The sequence below is a fragment of the Exophiala xenobiotica genome (assembly GCF_000835505.1).
Source record: "Exophiala xenobiotica strain CBS 118157 unplaced genomic scaffold supercont1.5, whole genome shotgun sequence".
NCBI lineage: Eukaryota > Fungi > Ascomycota > Eurotiomycetes > Chaetothyriales > Herpotrichiellaceae > Exophiala > Exophiala xenobiotica.
The window spans coordinates 3,429,196-3,448,479 of record NW_013562490.1 but is presented as its reverse complement, the minus strand read 5'-3'; the positions used below and the strand labels follow the sequence as shown (position 1 = coordinate 3,448,479).

The window sequence follows — 19,284 nt, the reverse complement described above, 5'->3', positions numbered from 1 at the left end:
GACAGCCAACCGCCTGGAAGGAAACGTGGGAACCCCCCGAGGCCCCCTGAATACGAGTATCCGATAGGCATCATGATCTTCAATCGACCCCACTGCGGACTCTGTGCCCAGTGACTGCGCTCTTTTTTGGTTGTTCCATGCTGAGCACTTGCTCTCAGTGGGGAGGGGCGCAGGGGCCTCTGCCCGCCAGCATCCAGCTGAGCTCCCTCGTCAAAGTCGCACAGAGCACAGAGATTCGTGACACCTGTGATTCTGTTTTTCCGTTTTGGCGCGAGAAGCAAAGAAGCGGTCGACGCGAAGAAACCCAGACCGCTCGCCAGACACAGGAGCAATCGAAATTCAGCAAACAACCGACCAACGAACCAATCCACACCCGCACTGGTCACATACTGGCTCAATCGAACAATGTTTGCCTATCCTCAATCCACAGCGCTGAAAAGCTCTGATCCGAGAGATACTACTATATGAGCAGAGAGTAGCCAACGTCCCCAAAAGGGAGCAAGACAACAACCCGCGGACCAGTACGGGACCAGCGTACCAGCGTACCAGCATCTACCTGCTTCGACGGGTCCGAACCTGTGTCCCTTCCTTCCCTGCTGCCTCTTCCCACCTCTGGGTGTTAGACCTGGGGCCGCGTAGCCTCGCCTCCGCATTCACTCCATAGCTTGCTTGCGAAAAAGATGCCCGTATACCTCGTCCACGGCTTCCGCTGGCCGCGCGAAGGCTTCGCGGGCATCCGCGTCCATGCCATCGTCCACAACCTCGAAGACACGAGCGTCGAGTACATCCAGAACGAGAACTCGCGGTCCGAGATCCTAGCCTCCTTCCGCAAAGCATACCCAGAGATCATGAAGGAACTCGAAGGGCCCGGCCGCAAACAACTCGAATTCATAGAGCAGTACAACCCGGAAGACCTCGACGGGCCGACCGCCGTCAGCCAGCCGTACGCGTTCGTGGGCGATAAAGTGGTCATGATCGCGGCGAGTCCGGGGCTCGGGCTGGGCCTGAATGGGCGGGCACAACAGTACACAGAGGCAGACGAGCGACAAGCACAAGCACAAGTGTCATCAGCAACAGCAACAACAACAACGACATCGCCCACGACGTCACCGAGCAAGAAAGCCCGTGCCACCACACAGCCCATGAGCAAATCCGCGCCGTTCAATTCACCTGCAGACGTGACGGCGCTGAGCGTCAACGTCGAAGAAGTCATTGCCGACGGCCCCGGGCTGACGAACAAGGCGTGGGAAGCCCTAGCCGATCTGCGCGACAAGATTGCCGAAGGCGAGAAGATAGGCTGGTGGGTGGTGTACAACGGCGACCCCGAGCGCTCGTACGATGAGGTCGACGAGGACGAAGAGGATGAGGAGGAGGAGGAATACTACGATGAATACTACGAACAAGAAGACCAGCAGCAGGTGCCTCAGCAACAGCAACAGCAACTGCAGCAGCAGAGACCAGTGACAAGTGGCGGCAGCAGTGCAGGACGGCCGAGGACAGCACCTACAAGTGACAGTGGTAGGGCAGAGAGTCAAAGCCATCCTCCCTTGCCGCTCCCCATATCTGCCTCGTCGCCGCGTATACCGCAACAGCAACCAGGATTGACAGCACTGCCGATTCGTCCGAATATGGCTGAACAGCAGAGGGAACCGGTAGCGTCGACAGGAAAGCCTGGCAAAGGTAAACAGAAAGAGAGCATTCCGGAGCCGGCAAAGTTGAAAGAAACCGCCAAATCTCAAGGGTTGAGGAAGAAGTTCTTTGGTAGACGAGCTTGATTTACGCTATCTATCTTACTTAGCCAGCAGTCAACTTCCTGCTGTCTACGTGTTTGACGAGAGTTACGAAGTATGATAGACCATCAATATGGTCATCTATATGAAGGAACGACATGCAAATAGTCACCAGAGCTTGGTACGTCCATGGAGCGGTTTGTCGTTGACTTACGCGAGAGAGCGCCACGAAGGACTACAGCACAATGGATATATGCTCACGCATGGGCATCTACGTCGCCGAAGGAATGACATGATTAAGTGAGAAGAGCTCACCAGATTCCCCAGCGGCATTTCAGATGCAGTCAAGCCACGGCCAGCGGCCTGGGATGAACGGATTTGGGAAAGGGGAAATACCCGCCTTTATGGATTGGAGGAGTCGCCACAAGCCTTTCGGTAGTCTGCTGATTTCAATTTCACACGGGACCAGGGGAGAGATGGAAGCCCGTTTTCCAAGATATATAGGCAGATGCCATGCGAGTAAGCCAGCCAAGAAGATGGGATGTAAATGCTTGGTCCTTTTATTGGCCCCAATAGAGAGATCCAGGCCGTCAATCATTGTACAAAATCCATTCGACAATCATGAGCGTGCGTATACGTTGAAGCTTGATTTTCGATCCGTGACCAGAAGAAATGTCCACTACAGGTACAGAGAAAGTCCACAAACTGGAGCCGAACCAATCCGTTGTCGCAGGTGACTCCATGATAAAAGACCTTGGTATTGTCGGTCCTCTGCTCAAACAAAATACCGCAAGGGGTTCCCCTGAATGCCCAGGACAATCTGGCCGGGACGGGAACAATTCGAGAGCAACATCCCGACTTTTGGAACTGGGCGGATGCCCGTCAACATCATAAGCCCGTACCATTCGCAATTGAGAGGTAAGGACCCTTTGGATTCACTAGTATCGGCGGTCGTCATAGCCTCCATAGCCTCCACCATAGCCATAGCCTCGAGGAGGGCTCCTTGGGCGGGCGTAGGGATCTCCATTCCGCGCATAGGGGTCACCGTAGCCTCTAGCTGGCGGTGGCGGTGGAGGTCCGCGAGCGTCGTACGGATCAGCATCGTATCGTCTTGGAGGTGGCGGGCCATAATCTCTTGGTGGGGTTCGTCTTCCATAACCACGGTCGTAATAGTCATCCATGGGAGGTCGGCGTCCTGGCGAGCGCTCGCGATAGCCTCGTGGACTCCAGCCGCGCGGAGGTGGTCCTCGACGGTCATAGTAGTCATCTGTGGGATGTCGACCTCGAGGTGGAGATCTTTGTCGATAGCTTCGAGCATCAGGACGTTCGTCTTGAATCTGCAACACATGTTAGAAGGAGTGGATGAAATCCCGCAGAAGGAAGCTCACATCAGCAATACAGTGGACTGTTGCGCCTTTGAACGTTTGTCCATCTAGCTTCTCCACGGCAGTCTTGAGGTCGGCTTGAGTTTCGAACTCGACAAAACTAAAAGAATGTGAGTGATGGCTAAAATTGAGAAAGAGGCGACTTACCCTTTACCATCGCGCTCGCGACCAGTTTCGGAGTAGACAACGTCAAGCTGACCCGAATTTCTGGCAAAGTCTTTGAGATCCTGAAGCACAGGTGAGAACATGTCCAAGAAACAAATGAGATAAAGTTGAGTAAATCCAAGTGGCGGGAACAAATAAACGACGCCGTGTGCCATGAATGCGCAGAATCAGTCCAATGGAATACGAGATGATACCAAAACGCGTAGAAAGGAAAGGCGCCGACCACGGATTTCCCGATCCCCGGAAGACCCTCAAAACAATGTAAAGTATCCGGGGGTATGGTAGAATGGGCTGTCTAACCTGCCAACTGGTGTCTGGCTGCAAGCCTGTGATCTGCATACGGTAGACAGTACGACGTGGTCGTGGTACGTTGCGATCGGGAGGGCCAGAAAAATCATCCTTGCGGCGAGGGCCACGGGCAAATTGGACAGTGAGTCGTTCGCCCTTGAATTCCGTTCCATCTATTTTTTAGGTCAGATCACAGCAGTCGACGGGAGAAGGGAGAAGGAGTGGGTTCCTCGTACGGAAAGCTGGGACACGGTTAGACCGTCATACACAATAACACGGGAGATCTTACCTGGTACGACATCACGAGCGTCCATGGCATCTTCATACTCGATGAAGCCAAAGCCATTCATGAGTTTGATCTCTTTGATGGAGCCAGCGCCATGAGTTCCAAAGTGCTCCTCGATGTCCTGTTTTGTGACTGGAACGGTAAGGATAGTCAGCGACTGGTGGTATCCCGACAGAGCAGTGGGAAGCGCATCCCAGTATCATGGTACAGATAATCCTTTCAAGGTGCAACATCATCCCGGGAAACCAAAGGAGCGCAGTGGATGAAGGTGAGCATACTGTTTCGCGGAAGGTTGCCCAGATAGAGCCGCGTGGAAGAGACGTCGGCCATGGTGGCCTGTCGGAAGACCAGATGAGGACTCGAACAGGTCAAGGTCCCAGAGCGTGAGGCGAACCGTGGAGAATGGGATCCAAGGACAGTAGTTTGAAAGCTTCCGCAGCCTAAGGATGATGGGGACGGATTGTGACCAAGGTTGGAGGCCGGAGTGATGAGTTGCAAATGAGGTCAAGATGGCTGTCGCAGTTGCGCCTCACTTTCAAAGATTCAGAAGGAAAGGCGACGAGCCCGGCATCATTCAGCCAAGCCTCGCTTCTCCAGGTCTTGGCGGCGAAAGAACTTTTGACCGCAGTGACCGCTTCACCCACGACGGGTGACAACACCCACACTCAGTCTATGCAAGCATGTACTCCTGATCAGGGCTCCAGGCGCATATCTATTGTCTAAACATGTCCAAGAACATCGGTGTTGCTTCGTCCCGCCATGGTCCTTCTCCGCCAGGATCTATTTTCGGTTGAGACGCGACAAGAGGTCTCTCCCTCTCTACCTGCGTTTAAGAACAATCCTATGCTGCACTGGGAATTATTCTGCCTCAAGGCATCAAGAAAGAATAAATTCTCGTTGGGTATCTGGATGTTTCAGACGAGCTGCTATGTCCATGAGATGTGGCATTCCAGAGTCGTCTCTTTTGGCTGGTCCGTACGACATACACCAGTCCAGTCTCGTAACCCAGTCATGGAGTCTGGTCCTATGGGGAAGGTAGGGCCCGATTGGAAGATCCTCGAACCAACAAGCCCCGATGAATAGAAGTTTATCGCCACGGGTTGGTCGCAATATGAACGGCAGAACACCACCAGCAGCGACAACTACCCAGTCTCCGTCCTCTGCCCAGTGTGGTGCGCAAACGTCGAAGGGGCCAGGCGCTCCATCGAATTGAAACCCTCGGACAAGATAGGTACCAGACTGAACGAGTTGCTGCAACTGTTCATCTACCCCCTGGAGATAGGTCCCTCTGGTATATGCTGACTGGATCTCGGACGCTTTACGAGGGGAGGAACCCAAGGTGCCTAGCTTTGAAGCTTTCAATACGAGCTCATCAAGACGATCCAAGTCTTGAACACAAGCAGCTCCTACCCAGCTGAAGATAGGAGCCTCAATTGTTCTGGCGTTTCGACGCTCCCAGTCGTCACCATTGGCAGCTCCTGTCCAAAACAAATACTCTTCTGGCATCTCCTCTCTGATGCCCGTTTCGCCAATGCCGATGCAGACAGCATCTGTGTCTTGCCGCCAATCTATGGCCCACGTAGGAAGATCGCCCCGGGGTGCCCGCTGGCGTAACATCTCAAGACATCCCAGGCTCTGGGAAACGTTGATAAGATGTTTCGTGAGGTCTCTGCGAAAAGTTTAGTGATGGAGCAGGATGGTGCTGTGTCTCGAGTGATGTTGTGACCTGGATTCAGCAGAACAATATGAACTTACTGGTATACCTCGCTAACACCTTGGGTATAGTCGATTCTCAAATTATCAAAATGCCCTCCGGCGGTATTTTGTCCCATGCCGATCAGAGCATACACTCTGTCTCTTTGATCCGAGCAATTGAATACCTTGTTCCCCAGTAGTACAGCCAGGATCGAGTTCATGGTATCCCTAGTTAGCTTCCTTCGTTCCCAGACCTCCAATGAAGACATCTTTTCCTTCGACGCTGACATTGCGCTAATGTTGAAGGCGGAATACGTTCGTTGAAAAGCCTCAATTCGAGTCCGAACGACCAGTGAGTCGTGTTTCTTGGCCACATTCATGAACGCATGGAAGGGATATTGAAATGCGCCGGACTGAAACATGACCTCATGAGCAGCGAAGATCTCTTGCCTGATCCAGGTCCGTTCGAAGAATGGAACCTGCGCAAGGGCGAGTATGACGGTGTTCTGCGCACTTTGCGATTGATGTTTGGCCTCGACATCGACTTGGAAACCTTGTGGTACGGTCGTCATGCCAGTGGGCGGCATGCCCAGCCACGCAACTACTCGGCGAGCCTTTGAGAAAATGAGCATCATGACCTGGACCTGATTTGACTTCTCCGCGGCGTTCTCCTGATCGATGGACAGAGCGTCACACCATAGCCATCTCGGCTCAGCCGTTTGACGAAGGTATTGCAATGCATCCGCCATTGACGGTGGTATGTATGCTACCTTGCCATTGACTTCGACTTCCGCCGTTCGAGCCGGATATCCCCACGAGTAAGACAAAGCCTCGTACTGTTGATATCGTGCTTCTCTATGAATACCCAGGCCCTCGAAAGGAGTCAGATCCGCGATGAACATCTCTGCAACCAGGCGGTCTCCAAGGCTGCCCGGGCAGAGTTTGATGAGCCGAGTCTGCCATGGTAATAACGGGCCGGAGAGCGCAGCGTACATAGAGTCTGAATTCGGCTGTCCATTCTCGATGCTGCCGGCCATCATGGTGATGATGAACTGAAATCTTACTGATGAGGACTTGAAGAGCCTAGATCCAGCCTGCTGTCATGCGTGCTGCAAGAGGCGCCATGATAATAAGCACTAGCATATGAATGCGGTATGTCGGCATTTCAAGCTTGGGCTGCTGTCTCATGGGGTTGGTTTGAGAGAGCCAATTCCGTATCATCCCGTGGCGCTAATATCCTTCTGTTACACCCATGATCCTGCCTGCTCGAATGGATGCGGAGTGTCTGTCGTAAAATCGAGGATCGACCGGATACTATTGTTGTACAAGTCTGATTATCTGGACTGTCTCGATGACTCCAGTTTCAAGTAGTCATATATGAGTTGATTGTCCCTCCTTGCAGCGCAATCAAGCGGCGTGTGACCATGTTGTTCTCTGATCTTCAGATCGAACTGATTCTCCATCAAAAGCTTGATCATATTCACATCTCCATTGTTGACTGCATAGTGCATCCCAGTACTTCCAAACTTGTCCACAGAGTTGACATCTGCTCCGCAATCCAACAAAAATTGCACCTGCGATATCCTCCTTTGCTCCGCCGCCAATATAAGATACGTCTTGTTGTAATCGCAGATTGGACTCCTAGTTTTTGCAAACTCGAGGCTGTTGTCAATTTCCTTACGGAATTTAAGTAGTTGCTGGCAAATCTCTACGCTGGATTCCCAGGTTTCGTGGTCTGTATAATCAAACGCCGTCATGGCTTTCAGCGCAACCTCAAAAGCTGCGTTTCCGATCTCGTTGCGGTTTGGTGATTGTTGTTCCTCCATGTAGTCGACTAATATTTTGGCAAGTTGAACGTTGCTGCTGGCTATGCAATGGTCCCAAATTGTGCTTCCATCTTCATCCTTCTGTTCCATATCATGGCCCTCAGCTAACAGTCTACACACATGAGCGTGATTTCGCGACCATGCAGCATAATGAAGAGGGGGCATGTGTTCCACTTGCTCAAGAATCTCAGCTGGGATAACATCTGGCTTGGAACTGAACAAGCCTTTTTCTCGCAGGAGCTGGATTGCTGATTTTCCAGCCTTGTTTCGGACGTTGATGTTTACTCCTCTTTCCAATAGACAGATCATCAAATCTTGGTGCCCACCTAGGATAGCCATATGCAAAGGAGTATTGCCCGTCATTGTAGATTGCATGTTTATATTGGCGCCTCGGTCAAGGAGAAGGTTGACTCGTTCAAGAGCTCTGGTGAATACGTGAGCGTTGAACACCGCAAAATGAAGACTCGTCATGAATGTTTCGGGGTAGACAGGAGATTTCCCGGGGAAATCAACCTTTGCGCCATAGTCAAGAAGGAGTCTTGTCATGTTAGTGTCTGTGCTTGCCGCAATATGTAACGGAAAGGTGAGATGCTTCGGATCGTAGGTGTTGATGCTGATGCCATGATTGAGGAACACTAGAACCGCATCGCTCTGTCGACACAGCGTTGCCAGTATAAGAACATTCGCATCATTGAGGTAATGTTGTGGGACTTTTGCATGCAAATCTGCCCCGTGCGCCAAAAGGACATCGATGGATCGACGTTTACCAGTCTGTGCGGCTCTGTGGAGAGGAGTTTCTCCAAAGTTATTGACCGTATCTGTTTTATAACCTTTATTGTCCAACAGAAAGCGCAGAGTCTTGCTCAATCCATACGAGGCAGTTGCATGGACTGGAGGGTCTCGCCTCTCAATTGAATTCCTGTTCCAATCCGTCCACGGGACGGCGTGGTCACAGCCCCATGCGCTGTAGCGGTGCCTTGCCATCAACTCGTCCGCACTTTGTCGGTGAGGACTTTCAAGGAAACTGATGATCGATTCTCGGAAGGTCGACTCGAGGTCGCCCTGAAGGACATGCTGTGTCCAGTTTTTTGCTGCATAGTTGTAAAACGGATATTTGCTGGCTCTTTCATCAACTCTTATTTGTTGAACACCTAGGTGTGAGAAATAAGACAACGACATGTAAGCCAAACAAGCTTCCAGAGCAATTGCATGGCCAGCAGGGAAATGCTCAGATTGGACATTCTTGAGGTAAGTGCTGGTTGTCTCATGCAAGAGGCTAGCGGATTGAGTGCGAATGTTGTTATCTTCCACAGTTTCGATAATGACCAGGCCATCGCAGAGAGACTTGAGTCCATCCGCAGTCCACTGCTTGTCGTCATTGAGCTCCAAATCTCCAGGCTGAACCGAAACGGCCTGTTGTAAAGCGTCAACACTCAATGGTTCCAAGGCATGAGACAGTAATGCCAAAATTCTCATCGCCTTGTCCCTCTGGACAGGGTCTTGCATTTCAATCTGTTTGAGACAGAGTTCATAATATCCGTCATAAGTTTTTGGCAAGCATTTAAGCCTTGCCTCCACTTCTTGCACGGAGTTAATATGCTCGAGCTTATTAAGAACAAGTTCAGCTGTAAGAAACCTGCCTGAACGTTAGCTGTTGCAATCTCCATCAATCCAGTGGCAGTTTACATTCTATCGTTTGCTTGAGTAAGTTTGTCGACGAGAAGATCTAGAAGCGCTCCATTCTGTTCAATATGTTCCCATAGTCCGAAGCCGCTTGTCAAGCGACATTTGACATAGGAGATCACGTCGGCTATTTGGGGTCGTATTTCTATTTCCCTCGCGTCGTCCGAATATCTTCGGATCTCTGGAAATGGTCTTGATGTAACAAGAAGATGAATCGGAGGCTGCAGCTGCCGGAGTTCACGAATGAGCTGTTCACGAAGACCTTCGGTCGGCAGCTCGTCCAGGGCGTCAATAATTACAGTCGTGCGACTGAATTTCCTTGTCTCTTCTTGAAGCCACGATCGATATTGAAGCAGGGTTGGCTTTGCTTCTCGCCAATTGACTCCCCAAGATTTCATGGTTGATTGTGATATCTCGCCGTGCTGCTTGAATAACTGAGCAAGGAGATTTGAAAAGAGATTCTCCATCGTCAGTTTACTGCGCTCTCGATAGTCGACGTATATCCATGCGAGCGCCTCGTTTTCCTTCCTGAGCGTCGATAAATGTTTGATAATGATCGACGAAAGAATGGTTTTGCCGACACCAGGCTCGCCGTAACACCAGAGAAGTCCACCTCCCCCAGCGAGCCACGATTTGAAATTTGGCTCATGTAGGATCCATTCTCCGGTTCCCTCTTGTGCCCGTTCAAGGAGGTTGTCCTGTCTCCCCCAGAAATTCACGCCTGAAAGCCAGGTCATCATTTTGTATTGCTTTTCGGCACGGATCGCTTCCGTGATTTGAGACACATCAACCACATCAACCAACTTCAGCTCCCTCTCTATTGCATGAGAAGGTATGACCCTCAATAAGTCTTTCATGTATGCAGCGGCTGCAGCTGCAGCGTAAGGCTGCCAGACTTTACTCTTATGCGAGTCGGCGTAGTCACAAATGCCTCGGATGACAAGGCATGGAAACGCGTCCATCAACCCCGCGGCTTCCATATCCACACAGATAATACCATCTTTTTGAAGCTTATTGCGAGTAGCAGCGTCCTTAACGACGAGATTTCCAGACCCAATCGTGCCGTAGTGGATGACCGGCTTGTTGTGGGAACGGCTTCGGCGCGGTACACTCTCGGAGCGATCGCAGTGCTGGCAGTCTGTGGCTCTGAGGTGCCAGTATGTAGACTTGAAGAGAATGTCTTGATCCGATCCGGGTCTTCTATATATCGGATGTCTGCTTTCCAGTCCGGACAAGTAGTCTTGACTCTTGCTTCGGTCTTGTAAGCGCTCCGCTTCAAGGCTTTCAATGGCTGCAAGCAAGACGGTAGGAGGTTTCGCCAATGAACCCGTCCGGCAAAACCCCTCGGATGGACTGAGCTTTCCCAAATCGTATTGTATGACACCACCTTTTGTGCCAGTAGGCTTGCTCACAACGATATCTCCGAGGTGTATGTCTAGTTTTCCTTCTTCGTCGGGAAGACCCCCTCCTATGCCTACCAACAAGCCGAACCGGACATAGGGAAAGTCGTTCATCAGCTGCATGCCGACCTGTGCGGCCCGATTGGTACCAATTTCTGGCATAGTTGTAACCACAATATTATGTTCTCCAATTCGTCCGAGTGTGTAACAATTCTGTGCACGCTTCATGGGAAGGGAAGGATGCCTCTCGTCGAGCATTTCGAGGACTGGAGCAAGTTCTTTCCCCATTGGGCAGATACAAGCGACGGTATAGTCGCCATGAGAAAGAGAACGAGGCGACATATTGTATGACAAGGACCATTGACCTCGACGGAACAACAACTATGATAGAGAGGGGAGATGCCAACCTGAAGAGCGCAGAAGAAGCAGTTCCTGCCCCAGCCTTACCGTGTAAACGCAGTTTCAGCCGCAATATGCTGAAAGCACGAAAGCGGTTCGGAATAGCGAGGTGCTTTTGCCAGCGCGAGGTTCCGCTAAGGCAGCTGCTAGTCTTAGTTAGGCTCGATATTCTGAAGTACATAGCGAGCCAGTTAGTCAGTGTAGTCAATTGCGGTCAGATGATAACAAAGGCATATGGAACGCATCCGACGGGCGGGTGTGCTATGTTAATTCAACGAGAGGTTGTTATCTGCCTTGAGTACTTTTGGTTACCGAAGTCTTGGGGCACTGAGTTAGAGAACAGGCGGGTGATGTGATGGCGGCATCACCCTCGTCCCGATCCGGGGCGAGGCGCGAGCAAGTTTTACTCATCTTGGCGGCAGTTACGATCAAACGTCACTTCTTCAGTATTTCTTCTCAATCACCACTCGCAGCTTCATGACTTGTTGACTTTCGCATCAGCATGAGCCATCTAACGACGCTCAATTTCAACAATACTTTCTGGCAAACGGTAGTAGATCGACTGCAGGAAGACACGCCCGGCGACGTTATCTGCGAGTGCTCCAGTGACGGATTCGCCAGCCTCTTCTCTCAGGCTGACGAACAGCTCAGCCTCGCCTACGAAAAATTGCATACCTTCCCTTTTAAAGACGTCAAACCATGTTGGTTCCGGTTGTACACCGACGCCAGTCTTGCCAAAGCCTTGAAGATCATCATGGCTGTTGAGAACGGCTCTAAGAATGCCTTTTCCGGCGAGTCTCTCTCTGACTGTCTCGATGAAGTCGTAACCATTCTAGACATGGCCCTCATCATGGCTGGGGGCCTTGGAAGAGAGGAAATCATACACCAAATGCTAACGGAATTGAAGTCATCATCCGACGCTGGGGAAGATGTTATGGAGCCTCCTTCAAAGAGAAGCCGGCTCGAGAAACTCGGCCGTGACGAGCGCTGCTTACCAGAGACGTTTCCCAACGATGAGATCTCAATCCCTAAGCTCCAATTCCCTGTTCAGCACATGAAGCAACCGTCAATGACAGCCTTTGCAAGATCCATGCAGGAAGATCGCACACCCGTAATTCTGACAGGTGTTTTGGATCATTGGCCAGCCCTTGAAAGATGGAAACATGTTTCGTACTGGCTGGACCAGACATTTGACGGTCGTCGTCTTGTTCCCATTGAAGTTGGCCGAAGCTACACGGATGAAGATTGGGGTCAGAGAATTGTGCCTTTTCGCGATTTTCTCAAAACTTTCATATTGCAACAGCCAGACAGTCCGGCCCATGCTATAGGCATGGAACACACCGAGACTGGGTACCTCGCTCAACACGATCTGCTCAGACAGATACCTGCTCTGCGTGGTGATATCGCTACCCCTGACTATTGCTACCTAGATGCGCCGCCGCCTGACCCTGGCACGCCCCTAGCTTTGAGCAAGGCAAATAAAGGTCTTGCTGACAAAACCAGTCATCCCAGCCTGATCCCGTCCACCACTTCTTCCTCGCACCACCGGAACGACGACGAAGACGACGACGACGACCAAGAGGTGCAGACCAATATATGGTATGGGCCGGCTTGGACCATCTCGCCCCTACACCACGATCCTTACCACAATATTCTCTGCCAGGTCGTCGGCAAGAAGTATGTCAGACTATACTCGCCTCGACATAGTGCGTCCCTCTTCCCACGGCGACAAGACGAGCCTGCTCCGCATCTCGTTCAGTCCAATCGCGACAAGCCCAAAAATGGAGATACGTATAAGCAAGACGTTGAGCGAAAGAGTACTGTTGCAGATGTTCATGGGGAGACGATCGATATGTCAAACACTTCAACAATTGATGTTGCTGCGATGGAGCTCTCTCCGCACGAAGATTGGGATGAGATCTACCCTGATCTCAGTAAAGTGCCTTACGTGGAATGCATACTAGAGGCCGGGCAGGCGCTGTATATACCAATTGGGTGGTGGCATTATGTTCGAAGCTGCTCAGTTGGCATCAGTGTCAGCTTCTGGTGGTAGCTTCAGGGCGTTCTCGATGTCAAAACACTCACAAACTAAAATTTCTTCACCTCTCCGGCTTCATTTTCATGATGGACGTCTTCGAATGGCGCGAGCGGTAGCACTGGGATATACTGCGTTTACCATCCAGTCATCGTTGGACAATGCCAGATCTTTGGCTGCATGAGCTGAATGCCAATTGGTCGCTTAGCCACAGACAGGATCGGGCTTGCACCTCAATCCCCAGTCTGCTTACAGCGGTTGTGTGACTCGGCATCACGCGACAACGCACTCTGACATGCGTGGGGGAGCGTACAGAGAGTGCCATGTGCCTCGAGCGCGACTTGACCTGGGAAGATACGGGCGTTGGTTGGTTGGATCATGGTGATCATGTCGACTTCCATGCTTCCATGCCTCGGTTGCAAATCCCTAAGAAGGAAACGCTCGACCGGCGCTCGACAGGGGTCGTAGTCGTTATCTTTGGCCCTATTAGCTCTTTGTAACATCGTTATCACAGCTATCAGCAGTTTTGCTTTGCCTGGAGTATCTAGTGGTCAAGCCACTGTGCGAAAAGGATGATTATAAAGCCCAGGCTTTGGCCTCGCAGGCGTCAAGACTTTCTCGACCTTTTCTTGAGCTTGTTCGCGGCACAAGCCTTTGCTAAGAGACCTTGATTCACGCCGCCCCGCATTCTGCTCGCTCCGCTGCACGAATCATCCGCGCGCTTCTTGCCAACCATCACTAACAATCTCAGATCATCCAGTATGGTCGATACCGAAAATGCGGGCACTGCAACTCGCAGTATGTCCAAAGATGAGGGCAGGTTGCGGGAGTTGGGATATAAGCAGGAACTTAAGCGCGATTGGTCGCTCATCCACAACTTTGGCGTCTCGTTCAGCATCATCTCGGTCATTACTGGTATTACTACACTCTTCGAGTATGGCTTGACGACGGGTACGACAACCCTTATCAACGATATTTAGCCACCTGGCTCACTGATAATACCTCCAGGCGGACCGGCCGTTATGGCATCAGGCTGGTAAGTCGTGTTGGCAATTGTATTTCAAGCCTCAGGCACTCGGAAGTACTTTTTGAGTCGCTATTGGTGGTTGTGACCTGTCGGCGGTGGCAATGAGAATCACGTAGTCTCGTCCGCGGTCGCCCACAAGTCAAAGGGAACGTATCTTGCACCTCATTGCTCCTGCAACGACTTATTCCTGCGCCATTGTCTTGGAACGTCTTGGACAACATTGCTGACCACCGCACTCGAAGGCTAGTTGTCAGTTTCTTCACGATGTTCGTCGGCCTTGGAATGGCTGAGATCGTGAGCGCCATACCTTCTGCGGGCGGTCCGTACTTTTGGGCAGCGATTTTGGCTCCCAAGAAATGGGCGCCTTTTGCTTCATGGGTGACAGGCATGCGGCTCCTGTCCAAGGCCTAAGCAGTCTATCTAACACTTTTTCTAGGCTGGTTCAATCTCCTTGGGCAGGTTGCTGTGACCACGGGTATTACTTTTGGTTGTGCTGGATTGATCTCAACATTAGCCACCGTCAACGGATATGAGCCGTCTGCCGGGAAGACTCTAGGCATCTATGCCGCACTATTGTTCTCGCACGGCATCGTTAACTCGTTCGGTGTTCACATCTTGCGCTACTTGAACAACACCTCGATCACGCTCCATTCGCTTGGAGTGTTTTCATTTGCGGTGGCAGTCGTGGCGAAAGCTCCTCACCATCAATCTGCCCACGACGTCTTTGCCAAGTTCTACGATGGAACCGGTGATCCAGGCTGGTCTGTCCGAGCTTCTCCTGCCTACGTGGCTTGCATCGGCATCTTGGTAAGTATCTCCACCTCGAAACTGGCCATTCCTGGCTCCACGGCAAGCATTCTCTGACGCCCTACAGATGAGTCAATACACGATTACAGGCTTCGACGCAAGGTATATTGCATTCTAATCACAAGTCGACTTTGCTGGCTAATACTTCTCCAGTGCCCATCTTTCGGAAGAAACTCAAAATGCGTCATGGTCCGCTCCTCTAGGTGTGCTCATGTCAATAGGCTGCTCCGCGTTATTCGGCTGGTTCCTCATCCTCTGCCTCCTGTTCAGCATTCAAGACTTCGATCGAACCGTCGATTCAACCTATGGTCAACCGGTCCTGCAAATTCTGGTCGACATCTTCGGCAAGACAGGCGCTATAGTGCTCTTCACGCTCGTCATCATCTGTGTGTGGCACTGCGGCCTGTTTAGCTTGACCTCCAACTCGCGCATGATGTTTAGCTTCGCACGAGACGGCGGTATCCCCCACTTCTTCCACAAAGTCGACGCCCGATTCAGGAGCCCAATCCGTACCATCTGGCTCGCTGCATTCCTGGCATTCCTCCTGGCCATCCCCAGCGTTGGGTCTTCAGTGGCCTTTGCAGCCGCAACATCCATTGCGACCATCGGTCTCTACATATCCTATGGTCTACCAATCCTAATCGGCATGATCAATCCCGAAGGCTTCATCCACGGTCCATTCAACTTGAAACGGTTTTCGCGGCCTGTTGCTTTGATTGCCTGTGGTTGGATCGGTTTCATCACCATTATTTTCTGCCTGCCGGAGCTCAACCCTGTAGACAGCCAGACACTGAACTATACACCTGTTGCAGTCGGCATCATTGGAGTGTGGTGTCTCGCAAGCTGGGCTTTGTGGGCTCGCAAATGGTTTCGAGGACCCATTCGCCAGATTGAAGCGGAAGTTTCTGGTGTCAATGTCGATGACCCTGCAGCCATGGCACAAGCCGAGCAAGAAGGCCGGATTCCACAAATCGAAGCACTGGAGGAGAGCAAAGAGAAGAGTATGCTGGCTGCTATGAAGCATAACTTCAATTAAGGCCCGTGGAGGCATGCTCAACGCGAATGAGTGCTTGGAGAGATACGTGCCTGGGACTGGTCGATATGCAGATATCCCTGAAGGGAGCAATACTATTGGAAATCAGCACTTTTCACAATGGCAAGCAACTGATTTGCTTTTCCGGAGTCTATTGAGGCCGGACACCTGCTTTCATTGAGTTGCTTTTACTCTACCATCTCACGGTAACCACAGGTGAGAGGCCTAGACTGGCGAACGTTTGGCGCGTCGATTGCTTGCCGGACTTTCTGGAGAGCTGTCGTTACTGCTACCCGCATGTTTGCTCTCAAGAAGTGACGATACGGCCCAGGTTAACTTATCTCCAAGCGACACGACACTCTACTTCTCGCCTGCTTTTCCACGCGGCCTGCGCTACGGCTTACGACTCATGGCTCGCGGAATAGCTCTTATTAAACCCCGACACCTTCCCATTCCAACGTCTCATAGTACTCCTTGCCACCGTCCAGGCCGGTCGAATTGCCAGCCCAGAGCGGATCCGCCAGGTTCCTCGCCTTCGGCCGTGGGCCATTGAGTTTATACCTAACCACGCACTTCCGATCGGGCACGAATGAAATGTCAAGCAACTTGAAGTCCACGAGTGCCTCCGGTCCATACTTGTCCGCAATGAGAGTCTGAATGTCGAGAATACGCTCGCTTAGCCGCGCCGCAACGTCGGAGTCCCAGAATCCTTCGCGCCGCTTGCATCGCTTGAGAAGGTCGATCGCACGCTGACGCAAGGGCATGTTGCTCCCGCGCGTGGCCAGCAGGAACAGCATCGGGACGACACCCAGGGCCAGGGAGTATGTTGGACGGACGACCATCTGTTGCCGTTGCTGGGTGAGGATGCCAGTAGCAAGGGGGCTGTGTGCGGGTGTCGACACGGGTGTGACGAGTTGAGAGGTTTGCTGGATAAACTCCTCGCACGCCTCCAGGCAAGCCCAGAGGCTCGACATGTGTTCATCCAGGACGGCCTCGTCGTTGACTTCGACACGGCGGAGGAAACCCACGAGCACAGCCTGGTAGGCTCTAAGCAGCAGCGCGGAAGGTGGTGTCGTCGACTTAGTCAAAGGCACTGACGGGCCCGCTCCGCCAGCAGAGGAACTCATAGACTCCGGCGTTGATGACGTCGAGCTCTGCGCCTGCTCGGACATGAGCAGCTCAAGTCCTTCACTCCATTTCGTTGCGTACTCCTTGATGCCCGTGAATTCGAGCATAAGGTCATGTCCGACATCTTCAGGTATCGGACCCTGATCGGCAAGCTTATCAGTGCTCTCGGCAAAATCGAACAGCTTAGTCAGAAGGACTTCGATGTGCAGCAAGGCTTCCTCGAACGAGGCAAACCGCTCGGGCATCGAGGGCGCGCCCCATATCACAGCCGGCCGGGGACCCTGAAAATTCGGATCTCCAATCTCGAGCATCTGGCGACCGATGGCGGTGAAGAAGCGCGTCAATTCGTCGCGGGAGATGCGCACGCGCGCTGCTCGACTTGTTGGACCGGACTGGGTCTGATGCTGCTCCTCGGCAAGCATCTTCAAGCCGGAGATCGCATGTTTGCACGCGGTGTGGTAGTTGCCCTGCAGGGACTCGAACGATGAGAACAAGGCGCATGTGACCAAAGCGTAGTCGAAGCTGTGCTCCGCTTGCGTCGGGTTGTTGTTGAGCCGCACCACCTCTCGTATAGCCTTGCCGTAGTGGTCTAGCGCGAAGTCGATTCCCCGCGCAGGCGCGAAGTGATCCACTGCCGCAAAATGTTCGTGCATGCTACTTAGGGCAATCAAGGCATGGCGGACGGACGGATCTTGCTGAGCAAGCGGGAGAATGGTGCCGAGCCAGAAATCCGTTTGGAAGGCACCGGCCAGTTCGAGCGCGGTGCGGTCCTGGAAGAAGCTGAGGGACCGGCGCTCTGACCAGTCGAGGTCAGGATTATGCGAGAGATGATGCTGTCCCTGAGTAGGTGTGTAGACTACGAATTTGAACGCCTCGCCGGGACCGGGTCGGCCAGGGACGTTGGCGTAGCCCTCGCATGCACGGCCGGCTTTGGTACAGCGCGCACAGCGAGGGTGCCCTTCGTCGCACTTTACTCTGCGTCGTCTGGTCTCACTTAGTAAGGACGTAAAATATGTGGGTTGCGACAGAAATAAACGACGTTGTTGAATAAGAACATCAAGCTTCCGTGTGTTGTACAGCGTAAGAGAAGGCAGTGAACACTTACTTGCATGTTATGCATCCAGTACGGACCTTTTCTGTTCCTATTCGGATCATGATGATTTGTATGTATTCATGTATTCAGACGAGAATGCACGTCGGACCAGATGGGACTTGACTTTTCTCGCTGCTCTTGAAAGATCGGAGTCTTCAGCTAAGGCCTTCCATCTGGTTGCGGGACTCTTTAGACAGAGGAGGCACAAGAGCCACTGCGCAATCGTAGTACAGCTCGAAAAGACTCGTTCAACTTCGGCCTTCGTCCTGCAATCATTTCCCCGTGCCTGAGCGCTGTGCAGGGGTTGAAGTCAGTCCGTCTTTGGGGGCTGTTACCGGGAGCTATACCATGTTGAAGATAAACGTCTGCTGTACCTCGCAAAGTCATTTCCCAGAACGGAGGGGTCTGAACCCTGAGAGGCTTGGAAAGCTTGCCTCCCTGGTCGTGGTTAGTCTGCCGTTGTCTGGCTTCATCTACCGTCGCACTGTGGTAAGGTCCATGCCGCAGAAGAGGGCTGCCTGGCTGACTCAGCTTTGAGGTTCCTAAGGCCACCCGCGCCAACCTCAATTCGGTTAGAGCATACGAGATCCTGAGCCAGCGGAGGACTACTGTGGTCACGTGTGTTACAGGCGGCGGGCAGGAACACAGCCCTTCGACAGCTTCGCCCACAAATTCTCCCATCCCCTCATCGAAAGACGAACGAATCTCCTTCCTCCAAGTAAATGGCTTGCATTATAGCTACCATACCACAGAGTCAAGTCAAGGAATCGGGGGTTAGCTATCCCTGCTAGTAGGTATCAACCATGTCTGATCTCCGACTCCGCAGAGTCGCTACTTACTATGTGGATTATCCGTAAATCTGCTGGAGTTGAGGTTGGCGGCAGACCTGCGCCACGTTCATCTCGTAGGGACTAACCTGAAGTTATCGGATGAGTACGTCACTATACGAACGGCTCCAATCTACTTGTAAGTGCGGACCAGTTACCACAAGGCTTTGCTCCTATGGTAGGGATCCTCTACACACCCCAGACACTACCCAAGCAAAAAGGCTCGTATTGACTAACCTGCAATTAATCGATTCTGCCTGCCATGTACGGATATGGAGTACACAATATGGTACCTCAATACCTCCCAGCCCACACGAGTTCGGCGTACCCACAACGCCTCGTACCGTCTACGCCGTATGGAGTAAAGTAAACACTTCTCTGACCTTTCGAATTCGGTCGATTGCTTCAGGCAAATGCGTCTCTGCAGGCGCACCGCCTCGCCGTGACGCATTTCATGCTGTCGAAAACACCAAAACG

At 52.2% G+C, this 19,284-nt stretch overlaps 7 protein-coding genes across 10 annotated transcripts; 3 read left to right on the top strand and 4 right to left on the bottom strand.

Moving 5' to 3' along the window:
* The first annotated feature begins 172 nt into the window (after nucleotides 1-172).
* Nucleotides 173-2,337, top strand: PV05_09076 (uncharacterized protein). The gene has a single exon (XM_013458640.1). The coding sequence runs from the start codon at nucleotides 681-683 to the stop codon at nucleotides 1,773-1,775; it is 1,095 nt and encodes a 364-aa protein (XP_013314094.1). The 5' UTR covers nucleotides 173-680; the 3' UTR covers nucleotides 1,776-2,337.
* PV05_09075 lies at nucleotides 2,054-4,381 on the bottom strand. Of its 4 annotated transcripts, XM_013458639.1 has the most exons (7): nucleotides 4,133-4,381; nucleotides 3,858-3,986; nucleotides 3,805-3,810; nucleotides 3,581-3,741; nucleotides 3,263-3,342; nucleotides 3,119-3,215; nucleotides 2,054-3,067 (listed from the first exon to the last, which is right to left on the bottom strand). In XM_013458639.1, the coding sequence occupies exons 1-7, from the start codon at nucleotides 4,182-4,184 to the stop codon at nucleotides 2,669-2,671; spliced, it is 924 nt and encodes a 307-aa protein (XP_013314093.1). In that variant the 5' UTR covers nucleotides 4,185-4,381; the 3' UTR covers nucleotides 2,054-2,668. The 4 variants fall into 4 exon arrangements, with proteins under 4 accessions (XP_013314093.1, XP_013314090.1, XP_013314092.1 ...); XM_013458636.1 differs by having other exon boundaries at nucleotides 3,858-4,381; XM_013458638.1 differs by having other exon boundaries at nucleotides 3,263-3,741; nucleotides 3,858-4,381.
* A 349-nt stretch (nucleotides 4,382-4,730) lies between these two features.
* PV05_09074 (uncharacterized protein) lies at nucleotides 4,731-6,589 on the bottom strand (the record flags this gene model as incomplete). Its single annotated transcript, XM_013458635.1, has 2 exons — nucleotides 4,731-5,523; nucleotides 5,610-6,589. 2 exons carry the CDS (start codon nucleotides 6,587-6,589, stop codon nucleotides 4,731-4,733), a joined length of 1,773 nt encoding a protein of 590 aa, XP_013314089.1.
* A 294-nt stretch (nucleotides 6,590-6,883) lies between these two features.
* Nucleotides 6,884-10,800, bottom strand: PV05_09073 (uncharacterized protein; the record flags this gene model as incomplete). Its single annotated transcript, XM_013458634.1, has 2 exons — nucleotides 6,884-9,011; nucleotides 9,062-10,800. 2 exons carry the CDS (start codon nucleotides 10,798-10,800, stop codon nucleotides 6,884-6,886), a joined length of 3,867 nt encoding a protein of 1,288 aa, XP_013314088.1.
* A 527-nt stretch (nucleotides 10,801-11,327) lies between these two features.
* Nucleotides 11,328-13,515, top strand: PV05_09072 (uncharacterized protein). Its single transcript, XM_013458633.1, has one exon. The coding sequence runs from the start codon at nucleotides 11,360-11,362 to the stop codon at nucleotides 12,908-12,910; it is 1,551 nt and encodes a 516-aa protein (XP_013314087.1). The 5' UTR covers nucleotides 11,328-11,359; the 3' UTR covers nucleotides 12,911-13,515.
* On the top strand, nucleotides 13,494-16,497 carry PV05_09071 (uncharacterized protein). Its single transcript, XM_013458632.1, has 6 exons — nucleotides 13,494-13,843; nucleotides 13,901-13,928; nucleotides 14,162-14,304; nucleotides 14,356-14,726; nucleotides 14,794-14,828; nucleotides 14,880-16,497. The coding sequence occupies exons 1-6, from the start codon at nucleotides 13,654-13,656 to the stop codon at nucleotides 15,760-15,762; spliced, it is 1,650 nt and encodes a 549-aa protein (XP_013314086.1). The 5' UTR covers nucleotides 13,494-13,653; the 3' UTR covers nucleotides 15,763-16,497.
* Nucleotides 15,894-18,448, bottom strand: PV05_09070 (uncharacterized protein). The gene is made up of 2 exons (XM_013458631.1): nucleotides 17,993-18,448; nucleotides 15,894-17,871 (listed from the first exon to the last, which is right to left on the bottom strand). Exons 1-2 carry the CDS (start codon nucleotides 18,040-18,042, stop codon nucleotides 16,191-16,193), a joined length of 1,731 nt encoding a protein of 576 aa, XP_013314085.1. The 5' UTR covers nucleotides 18,043-18,448; the 3' UTR covers nucleotides 15,894-16,190.
* Nucleotides 18,449-19,284: the final 836 nt, after the last annotated feature.